Source organism: Corythoichthys intestinalis, chromosome 10 (genome assembly GCF_030265065.1).
Source record: "Corythoichthys intestinalis isolate RoL2023-P3 chromosome 10, ASM3026506v1, whole genome shotgun sequence".
Taxonomy (NCBI): Eukaryota; Metazoa; Chordata; class Actinopteri; order Syngnathiformes; family Syngnathidae; genus Corythoichthys; species Corythoichthys intestinalis.
In genome coordinates this window covers 46649583-46672819 of record NC_080404.1, presented here as the reverse complement: position 1 = coordinate 46672819, position 23237 = coordinate 46649583, and the positions used below count along the sequence as shown (strand labels likewise).

Sequence of the window (23237 nt, the reverse complement as noted above, 5' to 3'; positions counted from 1 at the left end):
CCTAAAATTTTCCAATAAAATCCAGACATTTATTCTGGAAAATCTCAGCAGGTTATTTCGTCCCTACCAATGCTGAGACCAAACCTATGCCCTTGGTGAGATGACATGGGAGGTGAGGGCTAGTAAAAGCCTCGGAAGACTGCCAAGAATATTTCTGATTTGACTATAACAACAATAGACTTTGGAGAGATGGAGGCGGCACTTTGCTGGAATAGAGTATAACAGTTGATGACAAGTTTTTAAAACCGCTGTTTGTTTTCTATGAATGTTGGTCCAAACTGAAAAGTTCTACATGAAATTTTAATGTGGAAATCTAGTGCAAATGCAAATCTAAACAGAAATATTTTTATTAAAAATGTCTGAAATTGATTTGAATGATAAAAAAACGGGCATCACTATAGGTTTTATTGACAGGGGTGGGAGGGGCGCTTTTGCAACTCACAAGTGATGCACAGAATGTGAGAAAATGTAGTGCGCAATGTTGTTAACAACGGTGTCAGAGTATGTGTTACTAACGGTGTTATTTTTGTCAGTAGAGAGCAGAGGTGGGTAGAGTAGCCAAAAATTTTACTCAAGTAAGAGTAGCGTTACTTTAAAATAATATTACTCAAGTACAAGTAAAATATTCGTCCAAAAAATGAACTCAAGTACGAGTAAAAACGTATTTGGTGCAAAGAATACTCAAGTAATGAGTAACATTGTGAGCAACTGCTTATATTTTTGGTGGATTTTTTTTTTTTTTTTTTAACAATGGCATTTTTTTTTTTTTTTTTTAATGAGCACAGTTATTTATATGGACTGTTGTTATCATGATACTGTACAATAACCAGTGTTGTTAATCTTACTTTCAAAAAGTAATTAATTACAGTTACAAATTACATCTCCCTAAAAGTAATTGCGTTAATAAATCAGTTACCTGAATGTAAGAGTAATTAGTTACTTGGCAAATTAACTGGTGATAATTTTCTTGTTTTTTTTCCCCTCAAAAAAAAAAAAAAAAAAAAAAAAGGTCACACAATGTAAAATTTAAAGGGTTTTTGGGACAACTGGCCCTAGCCCAATTCTTTACCTTAAACTTAACTAGACACAGGGGTATTGCGGATATTACGATAACTAGATAGTAACCTTTGCTATGTGTGGAAGTCATTTAATGTTGTGAAGCAACCGTTAAAGTTGTTAAAGTTGCTCCCATTATTGCATTAGTTCCCTTCTATCTACTTTCGACATGTGTAAGTTTTAAAACTGTTTCATCATTTAAAGATAGATTTAAGTCAAGATTTTGCCGTTTTAGGAGGATTTTAGATAAGAAGTTACTTAGGTTCGCTAGGAAGGTTCTCTACAACAGAGCCTTCCTGAAAAGTATACTGCTTTAAGATGGTGGCTGTTTACTAACGCATCTAGTTCTTTATACATGTTGCTAATGCCACCGTGTCTGTCATTTGCATCTAGTTCAATTTATCTGAGATATCTACAGTTGGATCATGTGGGCGTAGTTTGTAGGCTATCGGCTACAGTCAGGTATTATTGGAGCCACCTAGCATCGCATTTGTAACCGCGTCACAACTTCCTTGCCTCCTCCCCACTCCTGCTCTGCTCTCTCGTCTCCATGAGTCCATCTCTCTCAGACTTTTCTCGCGTCATTCAACCAACATGGTAACGCTTAGTAACGGATGCCTTTCCCGCCTCAGTAACAGTAACGGCGTTGCCAAGATGAGAAAAGTAATTAATTAGATTACTTACTGCTGTAAAAAATAACGCTGTTAGTAACACCGTTATAGTCTAACGCCGTTATTAAAAACACTGACAATAACCCATTACATAACCACATTAAGCCAAATTAAAAAAATAATTTTTTAAAAATCATTGAATTCCGACCAGAGGAAAAAAAATTACAAAATGAATCCTTATTCGTCCAAAGAGCATAACAGCCCTCTGGTGGAGAAAATAGTTTGAATAGTGAAGCGTTTCTTCATAATTACTATTTTGAAATTAAAGGGATCATATATCACGTCGAAAGTTGACAAAAGCTAACTAATGGAATAACGGGAGCAATTTTAACAACTTTAACGGTTGATTCACAACATAAAGTGACTTCCAAACATAGCAAAGGTTACTATCTCGTTATCACAATATCCTTAATACCCCTGTGTCTAGTTAAGTTAAGTAGGGTAAAGAAATGGGTAAAGAATTGGGCTAGGGCCAATTGTCCCAAAAACCCTTTAAACTTCACATCGTGTGACATGTTTTTTTTTTTTTTGAAAAAAAAAAAAAAAAAGAACATGAAAAGTAACTTCCAGGCACTTTGCCTAGTAACTAATTACTCTTAATTTAAGTTAACTGAGTTAATAACTCAATTACTTTTTGGGTGAAGTACTTTGTAACTGTAATTAATTACTTTTTAAAAGTAAGATTAACAACACTGCCGATTGTAAGAAAACAAAAGGTGGCTACACATTTTGCATTTAAAATGTTTGAATAGGAATTGCTTAACTTGTTCAAGTAGTCATTTTGGCATTTTTCATTTAACCACATACTAACCTAATAGTTACTTGTGTGAAACAAACTGAAATAAGGTTCTCGCATAAATATGTTTCATTTTTTGAGTGTTGACTGTACCTGCATGTGTGTCCATAGATATGTGATTAATTACACACTGCATTCTTTCCCACAGCTAAATTACCCTTATTTAACTGCACATTAAATACACAAGAAAACCACTAAGCAATTATTATTCGTCGTCCTTCACTAGATATGACCTCTGTGTTTGAGCTTTTCTCTTTCTTACCTCAAAACTAGGATGTGAACCAGAAATTACAAGAAGATAACCAAGAGCTTCGGGACTTGTGCTGCTTCCTGGATGACGATCGTCAGAAAGGGAAAAGGATGACGCGAGAGTGGCAGCGCCTGGGCCGCTACAGCAGTGGTTTGATGAGAAAGGAGGTGGCTATCTACCTACAGAAGCTAAAAGAGCTGGAGCAGCGGCAGAGTGATGTCGTACGAGATAATTTGGAGCTGAAGGAGGTGTGCCTCATGCTGGAGGAGGAGAGGGCATCTGCTCTTGCATTAGGGAGAAGTGGCAGTGGGCAAGAGGTGCCTGGCTGCAGGACTTCCATTGACAGTCAGAACAGCTTGTCTCAGCTGGGGGGAGGTTTACCTGCCCCTGGCCTTCTGCGTGATGTTGGTGATGGGAGCAGCACCTCCAGTGCAGGAAGCACAGACAGCCCTGATACTGCTCAGCACAAAACCTCTCCTTTGGGTTCATCCGCTAGCCCTGGATCAAGATATGCCACCCTAGAACCTCCCAGTCGACTAGGAGATGAGTGTGATTCCACAGGCAGGAGACATAGCTCCTCCCCAGAATACCACACCTTCCCTCAGTCATGCCGCCCACGAGGGGGGTCGCTTACTGAGCTGGAACCGCAAGGATTTGGAAGACACAGCCCTGAAAAACAGAACAGGCATCCCAACAAGCAACCCTGCGACTCCTACCGTAAAGCCTGCAGCTCTGACCTACTTGCCCAGAAGCAGTTATTAATTTTAGGACAAGTATCACCAGGTTGTGGGAAGGGCATAGCCAAGTCCAGCCCGGAGTTGAGTCAAAGACACTGTCCAGAAAAGTCCATGGGGGCAAGCTGTGGGAGCCTTGAGTCAAAGAAAGTTCTAGGAACACCTGAGCATCTTCGAAAAGCACGAGTGATTGTTGGGAGTCCAGAGTCTATACGACACCATCATCACTATCAGATCAGTCCTGGGCTGGAATATAGCAAGGGAGGGAAGAGTGGAGGGTCCCCAAACCGGGATGGGGTTCACAGGAGGGCTGCTGGAGAGGAGATGTCACACCACCACCAGAGTCTGTACAACGGTAGGCACAGGGTAATATTAATTTGTATTTAAATTCACACTGTTTACTTGCATGTTAATGCATAATATAGTCTTTTACAATCAAAAGAACAAAACAGCTTACCTTTAATCATACATTTTATTTAGAAGCAGGCAATTATGGCTGCAATCTTTTATATTCTGATGAGGTGTATGTACTGTTTGTGTGGATATTCCTGAAAAAGAAGCAGAAAAATAGTTTACATGCTGTTTTTGGAATTGCTTCTGTAAACAGAAGCAAATCAGAACTAAAGATTGTCTGAGATAATTATGAGCATTTTGATTGATTGAGGCTTTCGTGCTGCGATTATAACACTTTGAATGCAAAATCACTGCTGGAAAACATTCATTTTTTCCCACAATTAACACACTTCCCATGTGTCTGAATAACATATTAAGTCGCGTTCAGTAATATTATTTTTGGCTCCTGACATAATATCGATTCCGACACTCGGCTGTGTAATATTGACCAATAATGTACTGTACTGGACACCTCTTTAGAAGAAAAACTTCATATTTACTTGAATGTACAGTAATTGCTGTCACGGCTTGGTCAGACACGACTTAAAGCAACACTAGTTAACTTTCCAACCTTTATAAAATATTTTTATAACATTTGTGGTAATATGTCGACTGACAACTAGTTGAACGACACCTCTTTTATATCTTGTGGGGGTCTGTATCTCTTTCACAGTCACTAATTAACTTTGAGGTGGGTGGCAGGAACCCTGCCACACAAAAACACTACATGTGCTAAATTGTTGATTGCGTTACGGCATACGTCAATTCCCCCTTGCCCCATTCATTATAAAGACGGAAGTCGACGCGAAAGCTTTTGCGCGAATTTTGCAAAGATGGCAGAGCAGCAAAAGAGACAAAAAGTTTTGTCTGAGGAGGAAAAAAAGGCAGGCGACCAGGATATACAGAATAAAGATTGGCATGGCTTTCACTCACTGGCGTGAGTTTTGGTAGGGCAGATGGTGGCTGGAAACTAGATCTCGAAAGTACATATTGCACAGCATCGGCACATTATTTCTTCGTACTCGCCGACACCAATGACGTCCTACCAATATCATTACAACAATAACATTAAAGCAACACTTGATAACTTTTCAGTTTTGGTCGATTTTAGCGGCGTGGATGGACAAAAGCGGTAGTGTTTTGCGTTAAGGAAGACTGAGTTTCCCATGAGGACCAGCGCTGCTTTTTCCAGGAGGACCAGCGCACACCCGCACTGTGTTGTAAAATCACCACTCAATCAAAAATCAATCTCCTGGTCGCCTGCAGATGGATTTAACAACATTTCTGTTTCCAGCGGCTGTGTGAAGGATGAAAAGTAATATGGTAATGAATCCAGCTGTGGCTAAACAATAACATATGACGGTTAGCAACCGTGTGGCTTAGTGTGACTTGCCCACCCACCTCACCCGAACTCCCCAGCGCTGCCGAGTTCGGTTGTGGGGGGGGGCGTCACGACAGCGAGCGAATGCCGGGCCAATGTTTATTCTGTATATCATCGTAGCAGGGCTGGGCGATATGGCCTTAAGTACGTATCACGATACATTGAGCAGATTTACCTCGATAACGATAAATGACAATAAATTCACCCAAATGGACTGTTCTATAATTTGAAAATCTGAATAAATGCATGAAATACAAATTAACCGTTTCTCGTAGATTTATTTACCAGCTTTCAATTTAACATATTCGACATATTAAATGCAGACTAAACTAATTATATAAAGATTTCTTGTAAATAATAAGAATTCAAGTATGAACATTTACGTATAAAAGCTTCTATGATTGGAACAATGTACAACATTATAAAAATCAATACAACGACTGTGCAAACATGTCATTGTAACACAAATGACTTACAGCTTGAACAGTATACTTCAAACAGACAACTTATTGTTAACGGCTGCTGTGACATAATTACTCAAAAAAATTACTTCAAGGTTTCAATTTTTTTTTTTTTCCAGAGCCTTTTTTTAATACATGCACACACACATGCATTTCCCACACAGACACACACACATTAAAGCTATATTGCTTTTATGCCAATGAAACATTTAAGATTTTGTGATGATGACACAGAATAAAGCAAGCACATACAGAAAACTAGCTGTGGCTATTAAACGGTCATATTATAGGCTTCACTGTTGGATTATATTTTATGCTGAATGCTTTACCATCATAAGAGCTATCAGAAAAATAACACAAACACAGATGCAAAATAACTGCTAAATACAGTCCGTTCCAAATCCACTCTTTAAATTCAGCCGTTTCGAAAAGGTTAGAGCCGCTATCCGACTCCATCACGTTCATTTGTAGTGCTAGCCGCTAGCGTTAGCCTGTGGTCTGGCTAACAGTAGAAAGCACTGAAAGCACCCTCTCCTGAAATCGTGAAAACCAAGGAGGACGGGGTGAAAGCGCGTCTGGAGGCCGCCAAGAGTCTACTTAATGTCGGGTGAAAGATGGCGAAGCTCCCTTGAGCCCGACTCCATCACGTTTGCTTGTAGCGTTAGCCGCTAGCGTTAGCCTACCGGGGTTCTGACTGCTTTCTTAAAGGGAAATGAAAAAAAGCCGAATAACACAGAGTCAAAGCAGGAATGAAAAACTATATTTTCTTGTTTTATTAAATTACCGAATCTACCGACATGGTCAAAATTACGTTGGTTATCGTGAAGAATTTGGGTAACGGTAAATTTTCGGTGTACTGCTCGGCTTTACCTGTTAGCCTCCCTTTTTTCCTCCTCTGACAAAACTATTTGTCTCTTTTGTTGCCATGCCATCTTTGCAGAATTCGCGCGAAAGTGTTCGCACCGACAGCCGTCATTATAATAAATTGGGAAAGAGGGAAGTGACGTATGCCGTAAAGCAGTCAGCACATTTGTATTTTTTTTGTTACTTCAACCCTCCTCAAAGTTAATTAGTGCCAGTGAAAGTGATACAGACCCCCACAAGATATAAAAGAGGTGTCATTCAACTAGTCGTCAATCGACATATTATCACAAAATATGTTGTACAGGTTGAAAAGTTACCTAGTGTGTCTTTAAGTGACACGTATTTATCAAAATGCCCTAAATAACAGCTCACATTTTACCCTCCTTTTTTGTAGCCCTACTGAGTTCAGACTGTTTTGCTGTTTTGAGGTTGAATTTCTGTCACATGCAAGTAGGCCACTGTTCACCTCAGATTTACTCCACGTCCAAAGCTGAGATGACATTTTATCATGACGACCTGAGGTAGCAATGATATGAGTGGCTATATTGCAGCCTAGAGTCTGTAAAAAAGTAGCTAAAATTTCACTAAGAATTTAATTAGTTTGATAAATTCAGTGGTTTTCATGTGCCAGAGTTCCGTTTCAACCATGTTCTCATTTGTTTTTCTGGCAGACCGTTCTAGTTGTCAGATCACAGCTTCATTGCTCTTTTTAAGGTGACTCTGAGTCCAACACCCAGCTTCACACAGACTGCCAGTTCCTTTGGTCTGGCTGCCATACCACTTAATCAATTCTATCTACCTTTTCCTACCGCTTCATGAAGTGTTCTTTTCATTTACCTAGAAGATGCAATTTCTGAAGAAATTGCGTGGGGATGTTTTGCCCCTCCCCATGGGTCATTATGTAGATTTGTGCTCAATTCCTATTAATTTTTGTGGATTTTTGGGTCACTTTTTTATTAACTCATTGGCTGCCATTAAAGGGTGCTAGACGTCCAATTCATTTTGACTGCGATGAGGGAATGAACTTTCATCATTCGTAGTCAAAATAGATTTGACATCTAGCTCCATCAATGGTACTCAAAGATGAGTATTCTCAGCCAGTCCAGTCCTCCTAGTTTAAATCAACTGAATGGCTATCATTTTCAATTGCGGGCAATGGGTTATTTTTTGGGTCACTTCATTGTTAATTTTAGAGAAGACTACTTAAAGATCACTTCACAGTTTGGGGTATTCTGTTGGCACGTCCTGCACATTTTGGATCATTTCCTATTGATTTTAGGGATTTTTTTTTTGGGTCACTGGGCTTCTCAGGTTGGTCTCAGGCAGTGTTGTTAATTTTACTTTAAAAAAGTAATTAATTACAGTTACAAATTACTTCTCCCAAAAAGTAATTGCGTTAGTAACTCAGTTACCTGAATGTAAGAGTAATTAGTTACTTGGCTAGTGATAAGCCTAGTGATAATTTTCTTTTTTTTTTTTTTTTCTCAAAAAAAAATAAAAAAAATAAAATAAAAACAGGTCACGCAATGTGAAGTTTAAAGGGTTTAGGGGACAATTGACCCTAGCCCAATTCTTTACCTTCCACTTAACTAGACACAAGGATATTGCGATAACTAGATAGTAACCTTTGCTATGTGTGGAAGTCATTTAAAGTTGTGAATCAACCGTTAAAGTTGTTAAAATGGCTCCCGTTATTGCATTAGTTCCCTTCTGTCTACTTTCAACATGTGTAAGTTTTAAAACTGTTTCATCATTTAAAGATAGATTTAAGTTAAGATTTTGCCGATTTAGGAGCATTTTAGATTTAAAAAAAAAAAAAAAAAAAGTTACTTTGGTTCGCTAGGAAGGATCTCTACATCAGAGCCTTCCTGAGAGGTCTACTGCTTTAAGATGGCGGCTGTTTACTAACGCATGTAGTCCTTAAAACATGTTGCCAATGCAGCTGTGTCTGTAGTTGCATCTAGTTCTATAATATGATATCTACCGTGTCATGTGGGCGTAGTTTGTCGGCTATGGCTACAGACAGGTATTATTGGAGCCACCTAGCATCGCGGTTGCAACGGCGTCTTCCCCACTCCTGCTCTGCTCTCTCGTCTCCGTGAGTCCGTTTCTCTCAGACTTTTTTTATTCAACCAACTTAGTAACGCATAGTAACGCACGCCTTTCCCGCCTCAGTAACGGTAACGGCGTTGCCAAGATGAGAAAAGTAATTAATTAGATTACTCATTACTGAAAAAAATAATCCCCGTTAGTAACGCCGTTATATTCTAACGCCGTTATTAACAACACTGGTCTCAGGTCAACTCATGTTGATATTCGATATTTTCTTTTCTAATTGGAAATGAATTGGGCCATTGGAAATAAAGAGGCAAATTTTTGTCCAATTATGGTGGTGTTTTTTTTGTATAAACTGTGTACAATTTTTCAAACGCTTTGTTTCCTGAAAATGTTTTTCATATGTAAATTATGTGAATTGGATAAAAAATATAGGATCAGCAGAAGTGGGTAGAGTAGCCAAAAATTGTACTCAAGTAAGAGTAGCGTTAGTTCAAAATAATATTACCCTTATTTTCGGACTATAAACCGCTACTTTTTACTCTCACTTTGAATCCTGCGGCTTATAGTCCAGTGCGGCTTATTCATTGATTTATTTGGGTTAATAGATAGGACTTTATTTGACACTGGCGTCATAAGACTGCCATAAGACAGCCATAATTAGGACATGACACTAATATGAGCATTAATGAATGCTTATGACAGATGTCATTAAATGTCATCCGGCAAATTATATCACCAACTCCATTTATGTCAATCCTGGATCTTTTACATCCTTTCAAAGTGAGATAATTTGACATCTGTCATAACCATTCGTTAATGTTCATGGCAGTGTCATGTCATAATAATGATGGTTTTATGAAAGTCTTATAGCGCCACCGTCAAATAAAGTAGCTAACTAGCAATTAAGGAAACAACTGGACCAGTAACTGAATAAATAATTGGCACAGAACATGAATTTTGATATTTACATATGAAGAGCTGCAATGCATGCTAGGAGGCATGTTCGACAACAACAGTGTTGACAGCAGGTGGCGGCAGAGGTTGACTATCTCCCCCAAGTGGCCAGTGATGGCAAAATGATGCTTCTTGAATTAATGAAGCTTTGGAGCCAGTGGTTCATTTGGTTTTATGACAGATTTATGATGCCGCTGTCAAATAAAGTGTTACCGGTTAATATCTTTTGGTGTAAAGATCCCATTCTACATTGAGCACAGCTGCGGCTTATAGTCCAGTGCAGCTTATCTATGACCAAATGCCTTTTTCATGTCAAATTTGGTGGGTGGCGGCTTATAGTCAGGTGCGCCTTATAGTCCAGAAATTACGTTACTCAAGTAAAAGTAAACTCAGACATCCATAAAATGCACTCAAGTTCAAGTAAAAAAAGTATTTGGTGAAAAGAATACTCAAATAATGAGTAACATTATGAGTATCGGTAACTGATTAAAAATGTGTTAGTTTTTTTTTTATGTGTAAAGAATGGTAATTTTTTTTCTGCGCACAAAGTTATGTATATGAACTGTTGTTACAATGATACTGTACAATAACCCATTACATAACCACATTAAGCCAAAAAAAAAAAAAAAAAAAATCACAAATTCCGGCAAGAGAAAAAATGACAGAAATTAAGCATTAAGCCTGAGTTATGCTTCTGCGTTGCGGTGACGGCGAACGCGTTGCTCCCTAATTCACTGCCAAGCAACTAGAAGGGTGTGGCGTTGTGTTTGTAGGGATTTGGGGGACTCTTGTCGACTTCCTCTAGTTTTCTTCAGGTTACACAATGCCAACTGAGAAAAAAAAAATAATAATGCCAACGGAGATGGAACACTTGAATGTGGATCTTCAGCTCATCAACATTGAACAACAAATGTTGATAATACAAATGTTGAGGCGCAGGCAACGCAGAAGACGGCTTCGGAAGTGGTCTGTCCGACTGTTTATGTGCTGCACATAGACTTTTAGTCTCGGGTGGAAGCCAGCAAGGTGTGGCGGCTAGCTTCACTGTGAATTACTGCACTTTATTATTGTCTGTCACTGGAATTTTATTTTATTATCAATCCCATCCAACAAAATGACGGTCATATAGTAAGCCTTTTTTTTTTTTTTCATAAAAAAATAAAACATCGGTATGAAATTTTTTGTTAGATTTTGCTATTAGAAATGTGGTACTTTTTAAATGTTTAAAATACTGTACAAACACACACAACAAATGTTTACTATCGTATCGTTTTCACTCTGTATCGAACCGTATCGTTCTTAAACTGTATCGAATCGTATCGAATCGCTCGGCCTTAAAAATGCATCGTTTTTTAATCGAATCGTAACCTGTGTATTTAGATACATATCGAATCGGCTTCATGCCAGAGATTCCCAATCGAATCGGCTTCATGCCAGAGATTCCCATCCCTAGTTACTACCTACTTCTGAGGATGAGATACATTTTTAAATTTGAAAATATGCTAGCTATTTTCTTATGGTGGAACATGACCACTGACCTTAACTGAGGCAAGTAAGGCCTGCAGTTCTTTGAATGTTGTTTTGGGACCTTTTGTGACCTCTTGGATGAGTTGTTGCTGCACTGCTGGGCAATTTTGGTTTGCTGGCTGGCCTGTAAAGGTTCACCACTGTTCGCTGTGGTTTGTTGGAGAACCAAAGTTGAAGTGAAATTAGGTGTCAATTACAGTATTTCCCCCTCAATATTAAACACCTTCATTTAAAAACTGAATTTTGTGTTTACTTCAATTTTTATTGCCTAATATTTAACTTGTTGATGATTCAAAACTTAAGCTGACAAAGGGAAGGAACAGACATTAACAACACTGCATATGTACATAAGCATTTTATTCCTGTTTTAATTGCTTCCTCACATTTAATTATTTTGTTTTTTATTCTATCTCTAGTTATTGGGAAGAAGTAGGTCATCAAGCATTCTGTTTCAATATCATTAAAAATGCTGCTTATAGCATCACGTCATTGCAGTTCTAAAATTACAGGAAACAAATAAGAGGATTTTTGGTGCTTACATCACACCTATCGTTTTCAGTTTGACAGACGATTTAGGAAATGAGAAAGGCCTCTTTGTTGTCATTCATCTGCTAATGGGGCTATGCTCGGTTCCATGAACTGAGCTACGCTATCTTGATGAGATGATATCTGTTTCCTTTTTTCATACAGACACGAACACGCACATTACAGATAGTCTCTGTGCAGTTGTGGAAGCATGTGTGAGGTGTGTGGCCTGTGTGAGAGGAGTGTGTGCAGGGTATTATTTTTAGCATCAGGTGTTAGGGATGGGTAGGCCTACCTTTCGCATTTGAACCGTGGCATTTACAGAGTAAAGTTGCTCTAAGAGAGCTTTTTTAAGCCAGCAAAAGTGCACTAATATGCTGCAATGAGTGTAATTTGTATCTCGTTTGGAAAAATGGAGCCATACTTTTGAAGGCTTTGATCCTTGAAATTTCAGAATTGCTTACATTCCTCTGGTGTATACTATACGTTATCTCCCTGAGCCCACGGGATTCTGATCTGATTTCCAAAATGTGTCTCCTAAACGCGCAATGGTGTCATGATGACAGTACAGGAATTCCAAAGAGACACTAACCTGGATCTTATCACAGTTGGGGAATCCATGACGTGTTGTGGGTGGAATTGACATTTATAACTAAGGTTGTTCCGATCATGTTTTTTTGCTCGCGATCCGATCCCAATCGTTTTAGTTTGAATATCTGCCGATCCTGATATTTCCCGATCCGATTGCTTTTTTTTTTGCTACCGATTCAATTCGATTCGATTCGATTCAGTTTCTTGACTATTTTTCTCCACTTCCTTTCTTGGCCTGAGTTCTTACCAAATGGGCTACTGACCTCCTGTGGCCAGTTTTAGTGCTTTAAAATGGGTTTTGAGCTTTGTGCATTGTATCTAAGATAGATCGGAACTAGAGGCGTGCGAAATTTCCGACTCTTAGATTATTTGCGATTCGGCCGTGGAAGAATCGAGAACGATTCCCAAAAATCCAAATTCCGATTATTGAATTATACCAGGTGAAGCGGAAGTAAAACACAGTCAGCGCGGTCTTTGGGACGCAATGAGAAACGGACCGAGAGTAAATATCATGTTCAACTCATGCCGCTAGATAAAAAAGACAATCATACCTGACTGCGGCTGACAGCCGCTACAAACAACACCCAGTTGCTAGTTGCTACAAACATACGGCTAGAGTAGATTTCATTTATATGTAGAACTAGATGCAAAATGATAGACGATGTCGGTGTTAGAACTTGTATTGTTGAACAGAGATGCAAAATGACAGACTTTCCGGCGTTGTTAGGTTTTGTGTTGGTTTTCTCCTAGTGTGACTTGTCTCTGTGATTGCCCATTGATTTCACCTGTTGTTCCTTCTCTTAGTGTCCTGCAATCTGCCTCCTACTGTGTTACCCAGCTGTTCCTCGTTGTCTCGTTACCCCTTGTCTGCATGTGGGTATATAAGCACCTAGTTTCTTGTCATTCCTGGTTGCGTCATTGTCAATGTCAATGCCCATGTGCTCGTCAATGTCTGTGTCGGTGTCTGAGTCAAGCCCTGTGCAAGCCCTCGTGTATCAGTCCCTCCGATTTAAGTAAGTTTTTTTTTTAATCTTGCCCTTTTGATCCTCAGTGCTTTCAGTTGTACTTTGTGTTTTTGTTAGATATCATTAAACGTTTTTTGAGTTCACCTGCCTTGCCGCTTTTTGTTTCCCTGCAACTGGGTCCACACAGCCTGCCTGCCTGCCCGCGTCCCTGACAGGCGTAAGTAAACAGCCGCCATCTTAAAGCAGTAGACCTCTCTAGAAGGCCTGTTGTAGCGAACCTAATTAACTTTTTATCTAAAATACTCTAAATCGGCAGAATCTTGTCTTGAATGTCTTGTCTTTGTCTTTAAATGATGAAATAGTTTTAAAACTTTGACAAAAGTAGAAGGGAATTTATGGAATACCGGGAGCAATTTTAACAACTAACAGTTGATTCACAACATTAAATTAATTGAATGTAGTTTAAAGCTGCTGATACAGAATGGGGACTGGAGTTTTTTATTTAATGTTATTTTTGTATATTTGTTTACTGCTATATGTTAACTTGATACTGAAATAGTAGTGTGGTTTAGCCTGACAGTATTTTTGAACAATTTTGGAACTAATGTACAAAACATTAAAAAAAAAAAAAAAAAGGAGGGGGGTGCATCAATAATCGTTTTATAATCGAATCTGGGCCTCTGAATCGTAATCGTAATCGAATCGTTAGGTGCCCAAAGATTCCCAGCTCTAGGAGGTACCATGGCTAGAAGCAAATGATGCTCGCACGGAAATGCGGTACAAAATGTGCCGTGAGAATCCCAATGTCGCCGATAAGAGCAGCGCATTTTATGTAGGGTCAAAGAATTTCAGCCATCCAAACTTTGAAAAGCACGAAAAAAACGGAGAGCATGTGGCAATTAAGCAAACTATTGATGTCAGACATGACCCCACTCGCCCTATGGACAAGTCGCGGAATAAAGGTAATGAACAGCGACATGCACTGACAAACGTGTTTTTGCTCGCATTTTACAAAGCTAAACATGCACGTTCAATGAGGTCTTATGAGGAGGACATCCCACTTTTAAAAAGGCTTGGCGTTAATGTGGGAGCCGCATAATGCCCTTTATTTTGAATTGGTGCTTTTATGTTTATTTCTTTACATTTCACTTCAAAGTAATGCCAATTTTGTTGTGCCAGTTGATGTTAATCAAGCATTAATTGTTAATATAATTAATTAAAGTTAATTGGCTCTAAGTAAAGCTTGTCATAAATTTATCGCATCAGGCGGGTCGGCAGGCGTAAGTAAACAGCCGCCATCTTAAAACAGTAGACCTCTCTAGAAGGCCTGTTATAGCGAACCTAATTAACTTTTTATCTAAAATACTCTAAATCGGCAGAATCTTGTCTTGAATGTCTTGTCTTTGTCTTTAAATGATGAAATAGTTTTAAAACTTTGACAAAAGTAGAAGGGAATTTATGGAATAACGGGAGGAATTTTAACAACTAACAGTTGATTCACAACATTAAATTAATTGAATGTAGTTTAAAGCTGCTGATACAGAATGGGGACTGGATTTTTTAAATTTACTGTTATTTTCGTATATTTGTTCACTGTTATATGTTAACTTGATACTGAAATAGTAGTTTGGTTTAGCCTGAGAGGATTTTTGAATGATTTTGGAACTAACGTACAAAACATTAAAAGAAAAAAAAAAAAGGAGGGGGGTGCATTAATAATCGTTTTATAATCGAATCGGAGCCTCTGAATCGTAATTGTAATCGAATCGTTAGGTGCCCAAAGATTCCCAGCTCTAATTGGAACCCACTGATGCCTCTTGTAAAAAAACAAAACAACAACAACAACAACAACAAAAACCCCGCAAAAGACCACACTGAAGCAATTGAAAATAGAATGTATTTATACGTTTTTGGGCGCAAATGAGTTAACGTATTTCTTGTTGTTTTTTGTTCTCCTCCTCTTCTGTCTCTGTCTCTCCTCTTCTATTTTCCTTTCTGTCCCCCCATAACTAGAGATGTCCCGATCGATCGGCCTCCCGATCGATCAGGTCCGATCACGTCATTTTCAAAGTATCGGAATCGGCATAAAAATATCGGCCATGCCTTTTTTTAACATATATATATTTATTAATTAAATCGTTTTCTAATTGTATTTAACTTTACAGACATAATATGTTTCACTCATCCAGAATCTTTAGTTTAGGATTAACGTAGGGTTATTAAAACTATCCCGATGACGGCGGCAATTAATTAATTGATAAATGTGTCACGTTAAAGTGTTTATAGCTATTAATATTTGCGCTGCACGACCCTCTCACTCATTGTCGCGTTCAGTCTGTTGTGACGCCCTTTTACCTACATAGAGAGATAAGAGGCAGCACTAAAGTAGTAGAGTGAAGTTAGACAGCCTTTGAAACGGTCCCTCATTCGACTAAACCTTGCAAACCCTCTCCCTATGATATTGTCATGGGAAGCAATGTGGGAAAGCAAGGTGGCAATAGATCTTTGTTTTTACACCTTAACTTATTTCCCAAAGCAGAGATGATATATCCATTGTTAGCACGACTCACAGTCATGGTTTTACTTCCCATCATGGTTCCACTTTCCCATCGTGCCTTGGGGCATGCTGCTGTATCATTTACTGAAAGCTCAACAAATACACTAGATGGCAGTATTTAGTCACAATACACAAAGTCCCAAGTCTTTCTATCCGTGGATCCCTCTCACAGAAAGAATGTTAATAATGTAAATGCCATCTTGAGGATTTATTGTCATAATAAACAAATACAGTAGTTATGTACTCTATGTTGAATGTATATATTCGTCCGAGTTTTATTCATTTTTTTCTTAATGCATTGCCAAAATGTATATGATCGGGAAAAATTATTGTCATGTTTATGTGCCTTCTCAGTTCTTTTCTTTCCTTTCCAGCACATTATGCAGCTGGATGGGCGGGGCTGTGCTGCACACCTGTGGCACATTTGGAGCGCTCATTATTTAAGGACTCCTGTCACCGTCTGCGAGTGTCGGACTATTGCATTTGCTTGTTACCTGCTTTGCTTACCGCTGTGTGCTCATCGTCACCCTTGGTGCTTCCCGACATTCTTCGATCGTGTTCTGGTTTGATCTCATTTACTTTTGTGTTTTATTGGGATTTTGTAATTGAAATTTTGTACTGTTATATTCACGCCATTTTGGCGTGCTCTCTCAGTTGTATTTTCTTACTCGCGTTTTCTAGCGTGCTCTCTCAGTTGTATTTTCTGACCCGCGTTTTCTAGCGTGCTCTCTCAGTTGTATTTTCTTACTCGCGTTACTTTGGCGTGCTCCCTTTGTTCTCGTTTTTGTAATAAATACTTCTAATTTCAAAGTCTGTGTTTGGATCCATATTGTAACATAACAATTATCGGGAATGATTGGAATTGAATCGGGAGCCAAAAAAAGCAATCGGATCGGGAAATATCGGGATCGGCAGATACTCAAACTAAAACGATCGGGATCGGATTGGGAGCAAAAAAACATGATCGGAACAACCCTACCCATAACCCCATCCTTCTGATTTCTCCTAATTAACAAAACACAATGAATAATCACATTGGGAGTCTATGACACTCCCATATGATACATTTAAATTGTTCAGACAATAAGGACACTCAGATTCCTATCCTCCATGTCAAAGCAGCTGAACAGGACAGGTTAAAAAAAAATCTACAGTAGATTGTAAACATTTGTACGTGGCTTGTTGGAAAGTATTCATAATATCTACCAACGCTAGAGCTTTTATCTTAGACATGTATAGAAACAAGAAAAGGTGTTTCAATGGCCCCATGTACATTAATATCGGACAACTATCAGCTCATATATTCCTCTTGTGAGCCCGCCAAAGAGCATTGACTTTCTGTTAACTCAAGGCCAATCCGCACCTTACAACAAAGACAAGTGGGAAAAATGTGAAGTGACATGAAGTGGATGTATTCAAATTGAACAGCACATCTATTTTGTTGAACAAGATCAATGAAAAAAAAACAAAGATAAAAAAATATATTGGTGAGAATATACGATCACTCACTTCCAACATCTATGCTTGTAAAAACGGTCGTCAGAGAAAACATCAGAGAGCTCTGCCAATTTTTTTTTTTTTTTTTTAAACTAGGAAACATTACCCAATAATTTATACAAACACTGTACATTCATTTATCCATATATCTTCTTCCAAGTTGATTGTAATAGAGAACTGGTGCATTGAAAGCAGCCCCGCCCTTCAATGATGAGTAAGGAGACAGGTATTTTTATTTTTTGCACATGTTCAGAAAAAGATATGTGCAGCCAGAAGGAAGAGCGGTGCATAAATTGACAATATGTTGTCATTGGAATCGCTGGAGTGCGTTCAGGTCTCAAATTTTGCAGTAGCAGGCAAGTTAGTTATAACCCAGTACAGTCAGCAGTGGTAGCAGCCACTGAAGCAGCCGTCAGCTGGAAAGTATGTCTCTGTATCACCTCCATAATAAGTGGTGTTTCTAAACCAAAAAATAATTAAAAATACAGTATGTTATTAATTTTTCAGTGCTATTGATAATGTAACACGTCCAATCTTGTGGCTTTTTTCATCTTTCAGCTGTGAATTTAAGTGAGCAGTAAACGTCTAATCCATTGGTTCTTAACCCCCAGTTTTATATGTGGATTCACCGAACCGCTCGGAATTAGATAATCAAGCCTTTTTTTTCCCAATTTCAAAACCAATATATCTCCTGTTCAAAATTCTTCTCATTTTGACAGCATGTTTTATAAACAGGTCGAAATTTGAGACCATTGGTCTGTTGTATTCCCTCATACCAAGTGCGAGTCAACCTTCCACTGAGCAAACCAGTTCCTCCTCCCATCAGATCGAGGAGTAGCAGTTAAAAGAAACGGATTAAGCCTGTAAATTGGAAGGAAACCAGTCCAAAACCTGGTCTAAAAAGCCACTTTGCTTAGATTTAACCAGCGTACGAAAATAGGGCTCTGTGTTTCTTTACCTTCGTCGAACCCCTTAGACCAGACATGTCCAAAGTGTGTCCCGGGGGCCAAATGCAGCCCGTGGTCAAATTTCATCCGGCCCCCAGCCTCTGTCATAAGATCAATACTGTCTGGCCCATACACAGACTTAATAAATTGGTCAGCAGTACTGCTACCAGCATATGAAGTAGCCTACACAGTAAATGCTGTTCCTCATTTACCCACAAAAAGGGAGCAGCAATCTAAGCAACATTACCCCGTGTGATCCTTGACTTAAAATTGTCTAAAATGGCGACAATCAACAAAAAAAAAAGTTGACTGCGACGGCTGACCCTTCAAGGATAGGTGGAAATTGGACTATTTCTTCAATAAAATATGCAACAACTGTGTCTGCCTCATTTGCAAAGAGACAGTCGCTGTTTTTAAAGAATTCAATGTGAGGCGATATTACCAAACAAGACACGCTAACATGTACGACAAGATTACAGGGAAGATATGCAGCGAGAAATTGAAGCAACTTTTCAAGCTAGTTTAATTTCACAGCAGCAGTATTTCGCAAGAGCCCGAGAGTCGAAAGAGAATGCTAGTTGCGAGATTGTTGAAATTATTAATTAAAAAAAATATAATAAAACAAATGTGACACACAGAATGGCTTGCTAAAATTTGCTTAAATATATTGTTCTGCGTAAAGGACGTCAGCCAAGGTCGGCCCCCCACATTTTTACCACACAAAATCTGGCCCCCTTGGCAAAAAGTTTGGACACCCCTGTTTTAAAGGATGACGGTCTCACAGAACAAATTGTAGCTATCAGTGAAGTTTGTTTCAGTTCTGAAAAATACACACACACACATAAACCATGTGTGAACCGTTTCATCCATGTCATATTTACCTAATCGTCCAATCAAAATTATCTAAACTTGTCTATTCCGCCAATTTTTCCTGAATAAAATTATCAAATAGGTTTTTGTAACCAACACAATTTCGCTCAGCCAATACAGCCTATATAGTTGATATGCGAACAAATTTGTCCCAGCTTTTTGCCATTGCACTGAATTGCATTGTATTTATATTAGGGCTGTCAAAATGATCGCGTAAACGGGCGGTCATTAATTTTTTAAAATTGATCACGTTAAAATATTTGACGCAATTCAGTGTTTCCCACTAATGGACGAGACTGTGGCGGCCCGCCACAGTCTCGTTTGGGCCCGCCACAGTCTCGTTTGCGCCCCCCCCCCCCCCCCGAAAAAAAAAAAGATACTAATCAGATGCGTCAGTTAGCCGATTACACAGCTGTAGCCCACTCCACTCTACTACCCGCGCGAGCGAGAGCAGCATTTTAGAGCAGTATTTTATTTATTTATTTATTTATTTATTTATTTATTTATTTAAGAGACGCAAGGGGAACGAGTAGGAAGAATGGGAGAACGAGCGAGATAGCGAGAGATAGCGGTCGCATGTCGTAGCAGCCCGCTGTTATTTTGTTATTGTTTCTCTTTATTATTGTTACCACAATCGAGTGGTTAAACAAATACAGACTTCTCTCCTTCTTCCCCATATCCGGGGCATTACAATAGTTTCGATCGGACTTTTCGGCGAAAGTGAGCGGTGGACGGAAAGAAAACTTTGATTGAACTTGCGCGGAGAGGCGGGGCCCAAAATAAAGCCTTGCTCTATTTTCAGAGCGTTGGTCACAGTAAAGTATTTATTAGTTCAAGCAGAGTAAAATGATACATATTCACGGTGCAAGAACGTCGTTTCCGTGTCCATCGATTGGTAAGAAAAGGCTGTTTGTACGAGTGACGTGTGGGCGCTCCCGTCGGGGGGACATTTCGCGTGGAGTGGCTATTTTTCGGCACAACACCGACGCGCCAACTTCAGACAATTATGGCTGACGAAAGTTGGATAAATGCGCCCCCCCCCACACACACAATTTCGCGAGCTCTGGGACACTCGAAAAATGACTCTCTTACCTCTCCTTGCTAAGTTAATGGTACCTCGATGTGCGTTTGTGTGGAAATTTAGTTAACGAACAACGTGGAAAAAACTATTCACCTTCTCACCGAATCAAGAAAAACTCTTTACACGGCCATTAGAATTCCCCCTGTCCTGTAAATGGGTCAGTTGACAGAAGGACTGTTATTGTTGTGGTAATGTAGTACTTATGAGGGTCAAATAAAAAGAAAAAAGGAGGGCTACGACGGCGGTCTGAAACCCGCGGCTCTTGGGCCGCATGCGGCTCTTTAGTGCTGCTTCGGAGCTTTTTTTTTTTTTTTTTTTTAAATGGAAAAAGATGGGGGAGGGAAATATATTTTTTGTTTTAATAGGATTTCTAGGAGGACAAACATGATACAAACATTCTTTCAATTCATTAATATTGTAATGAAGTTAAACTTGTGGTGTCATCGTACAACAGAGTAGTCACATGGTGCGCTATAGGATCCACTGCAGGGAAAATAAACATTTAATCATGAAGGCTAATTATGTATTTCTAGCCAACTTAGTCATTTTTATAGTAGGCTAATATTGCTAGTATTGATAATTATAAGGCTTGTACAAGGCTTTTAATTTTTTGCTGCTCCAGACATACTGTATCAGTTTTTCTTTGTTTTTTTTTGGGGGGGGGGGGGGGGGGGGTCAAATATGGCTCTTTTCAACAGTTTGCCAACCCTGAGTCACTACGAGATGTAAGTCGTACTATTGCTACGAGAAAAAAAGTCGCATTATTACATAGGGTAACGTAGCTGTACTCAGCAACGCATTTTACATACATGTACCGTAGCTGAGAGCTATAACATTAGCCTAGCTAATGAAATATTTCAAATATATCGTTGTTATGGTTCTTCTTGGGGGGAAAAAATAATGAAAAAAAAAAAAAAATCGCCGTGGCATGACATGGTGTGGCTGTCCGACTCCGATGCAGCCCACCACCACAGTTTCAAAAAATCCTATGGTCAGAGACCCTCCCACCACAGTCTCCTAAAATCCTGTGGGAAACACTGCAATTAACACACATGCCCCGCTCAACCAGATTAAAATGACGGCACAGTGTCATGTTCACTTGTTACTTGTGTTTTTTGTCTTCCTCTGCTGGCGCTTTGGTGCGACTGATTTTATGAGCATTGTGTAATTATTGACATCAACAATGGCGAGTTACTAGTTGATTTTTTGATGGAAAATTTTACAAATGTTATTAAAACAAAAACATTAAGAGGGGTTTTAATATAAAATTTCTATAACTTGTACTAACATTTATCTTTTAAGAACTAAAAGTCTTTGTACCCATGGATTGCTTTAACAGAATGTTAGCTAATGCCATCTTGTTGATTTATTGTTATAATAAACAAATACAGTACTTATGTACTGTATGTTGAATGTATATATCCGTCTTGTGTCTTATCTTTCCATTCCGACAATAATTTACAGAAAAATATGGCATATTTTATTGATGGTTTGAATTGCGATTAATTACGATTAATTAATTTTTAAGCGGTGATTAACTCGATTAAAAATTTTAATTGTTTGACAGCCCTAATTTATATAAATGGCTTATGATAACGTATAATATAATTCCTGACAACCTAATATTTTTATTTTTATTTATTTGTCATTGTTATTATTAGTTTTTTTTTTTTTTTTTTCCAAAACATGGTGGGCTGCAAATGGGTTTCTCTACCACCAGGCTTTGCAAGTTTTGATGCTGTTTTGTTTTACCTTGTTGCTCGTTGTCGTGTCATCTCCTTTAGGTGGAACGTGTATGCTAGAGCTAATTGTACTTGACGCCAGCATTTAATTAGGTCTGCCATAATCAAAATACAGCATTTCAATTAGGCCACATGAAACTTGGTTCTGTTTTGGATTCAAAGGGTTTACACAAAATCGAGCGCTCCATGCCGACTTGGGCTAAAAGTTGGTGAGGCTAATGAATATTTAGTAGTAGAGTCATACGTCGGTGACCTAGAGGCTTGCTGGATAATCAGATGGTAGATTACAGTGAGAAAAGGGGTCTAAAAATAAAGGTAGTCCAGGTATAGCTCATAAGAACATCAAGATGCTGTCTGTGACAGTGCAGCCTGAGGTTAGCAAATGTCTGGCAGTTTGTGCAGACTTACGTTGAGCTTTGTGAGTTTTTTTTTTTTTTTTTTGGAGGAGCTTGCTTTTGTTATATACTTCTGTGTGCGCACGCGTGTGTGTATAATCAGATGTCCTGTGTTAAGTACCGTCTTGCTAACTAGGCCAACAGCTGCTTTCATGGTCATTTATCTCTAGTCAGCTTTGATGCCCCCTTTTTGTCCTCACATTAAAAAAAAAAAGGATGCTCTGTAAAATTGGTAACACTTTATAATAACTATCCGTTTGACTAGTTAATAGATCATTAGTAAACCGTTGATAAATGATTTATTGTTGATTTGTGAAGTATTTGTTAACAGTTTGTTAAAGTGATCCTCGATTTTAAAGACATGTAGGCTCTAATAAATCACAATTGTTCTCTTGTATTAAAATATGTCGTTAGAAACACATAAAATGTTAAATCAATGGAAATATTTTATAATATTTAGTGCATATTTTGACCGATAGTTGGCGCCATGTTCTGCGGGCGCGGAGTGATGACGTAGATGATATTTTTCCAATCGTGTAGCGTGTGTACAACAACTGTGTATTACTGGCTTAACTCGCGAAGTAAAATGCCACGATGTGCTGCTTATGGATGCAATTTCGAGTCAAATGGAAACAAGGAGAGTGATGCGAGTCTCCACAAATTTCCTGTTGACAAGAAGAGGAGAAAGGTTTGGGAAAATGCCTGTAGACAAGCAAATCTTCCTAAACAACCAAGGCTTTGTTGTCGCCATTTTTCTCCTACCGCGTTTGAGGATTTCAGTAGATGACAACTAATGAAAGATCTCATCGGAGCGGCTAGATATAAGCGCAGACTAAAACCAAATGCTGTTGCAACTATTGTCCCGCACAAGAAGCCTCAGCCTGCTCGGATATCGAGTGAAATGCGCGCAATGAAGCGAGAC

General features: G+C 38.8%; 1 protein-coding gene across 1 annotated transcript in view; it reads left to right on the top strand.

Moving 5' to 3' along the window:
- Positions 1–23237, top strand: part of ccdc85a (coiled-coil domain containing 85A) — a 42806-nt gene that overhangs the window by 3199 nt on the left and 16370 nt on the right. The window contains exon 3 of the mRNA XM_057849092.1: positions 2797–3862. Within this exon, the coding sequence (XP_057705075.1) occupies positions 2797–3862 (1066 nt within the window). The remainder of the gene's footprint in view (positions 1–2796; positions 3863–23237) is intronic.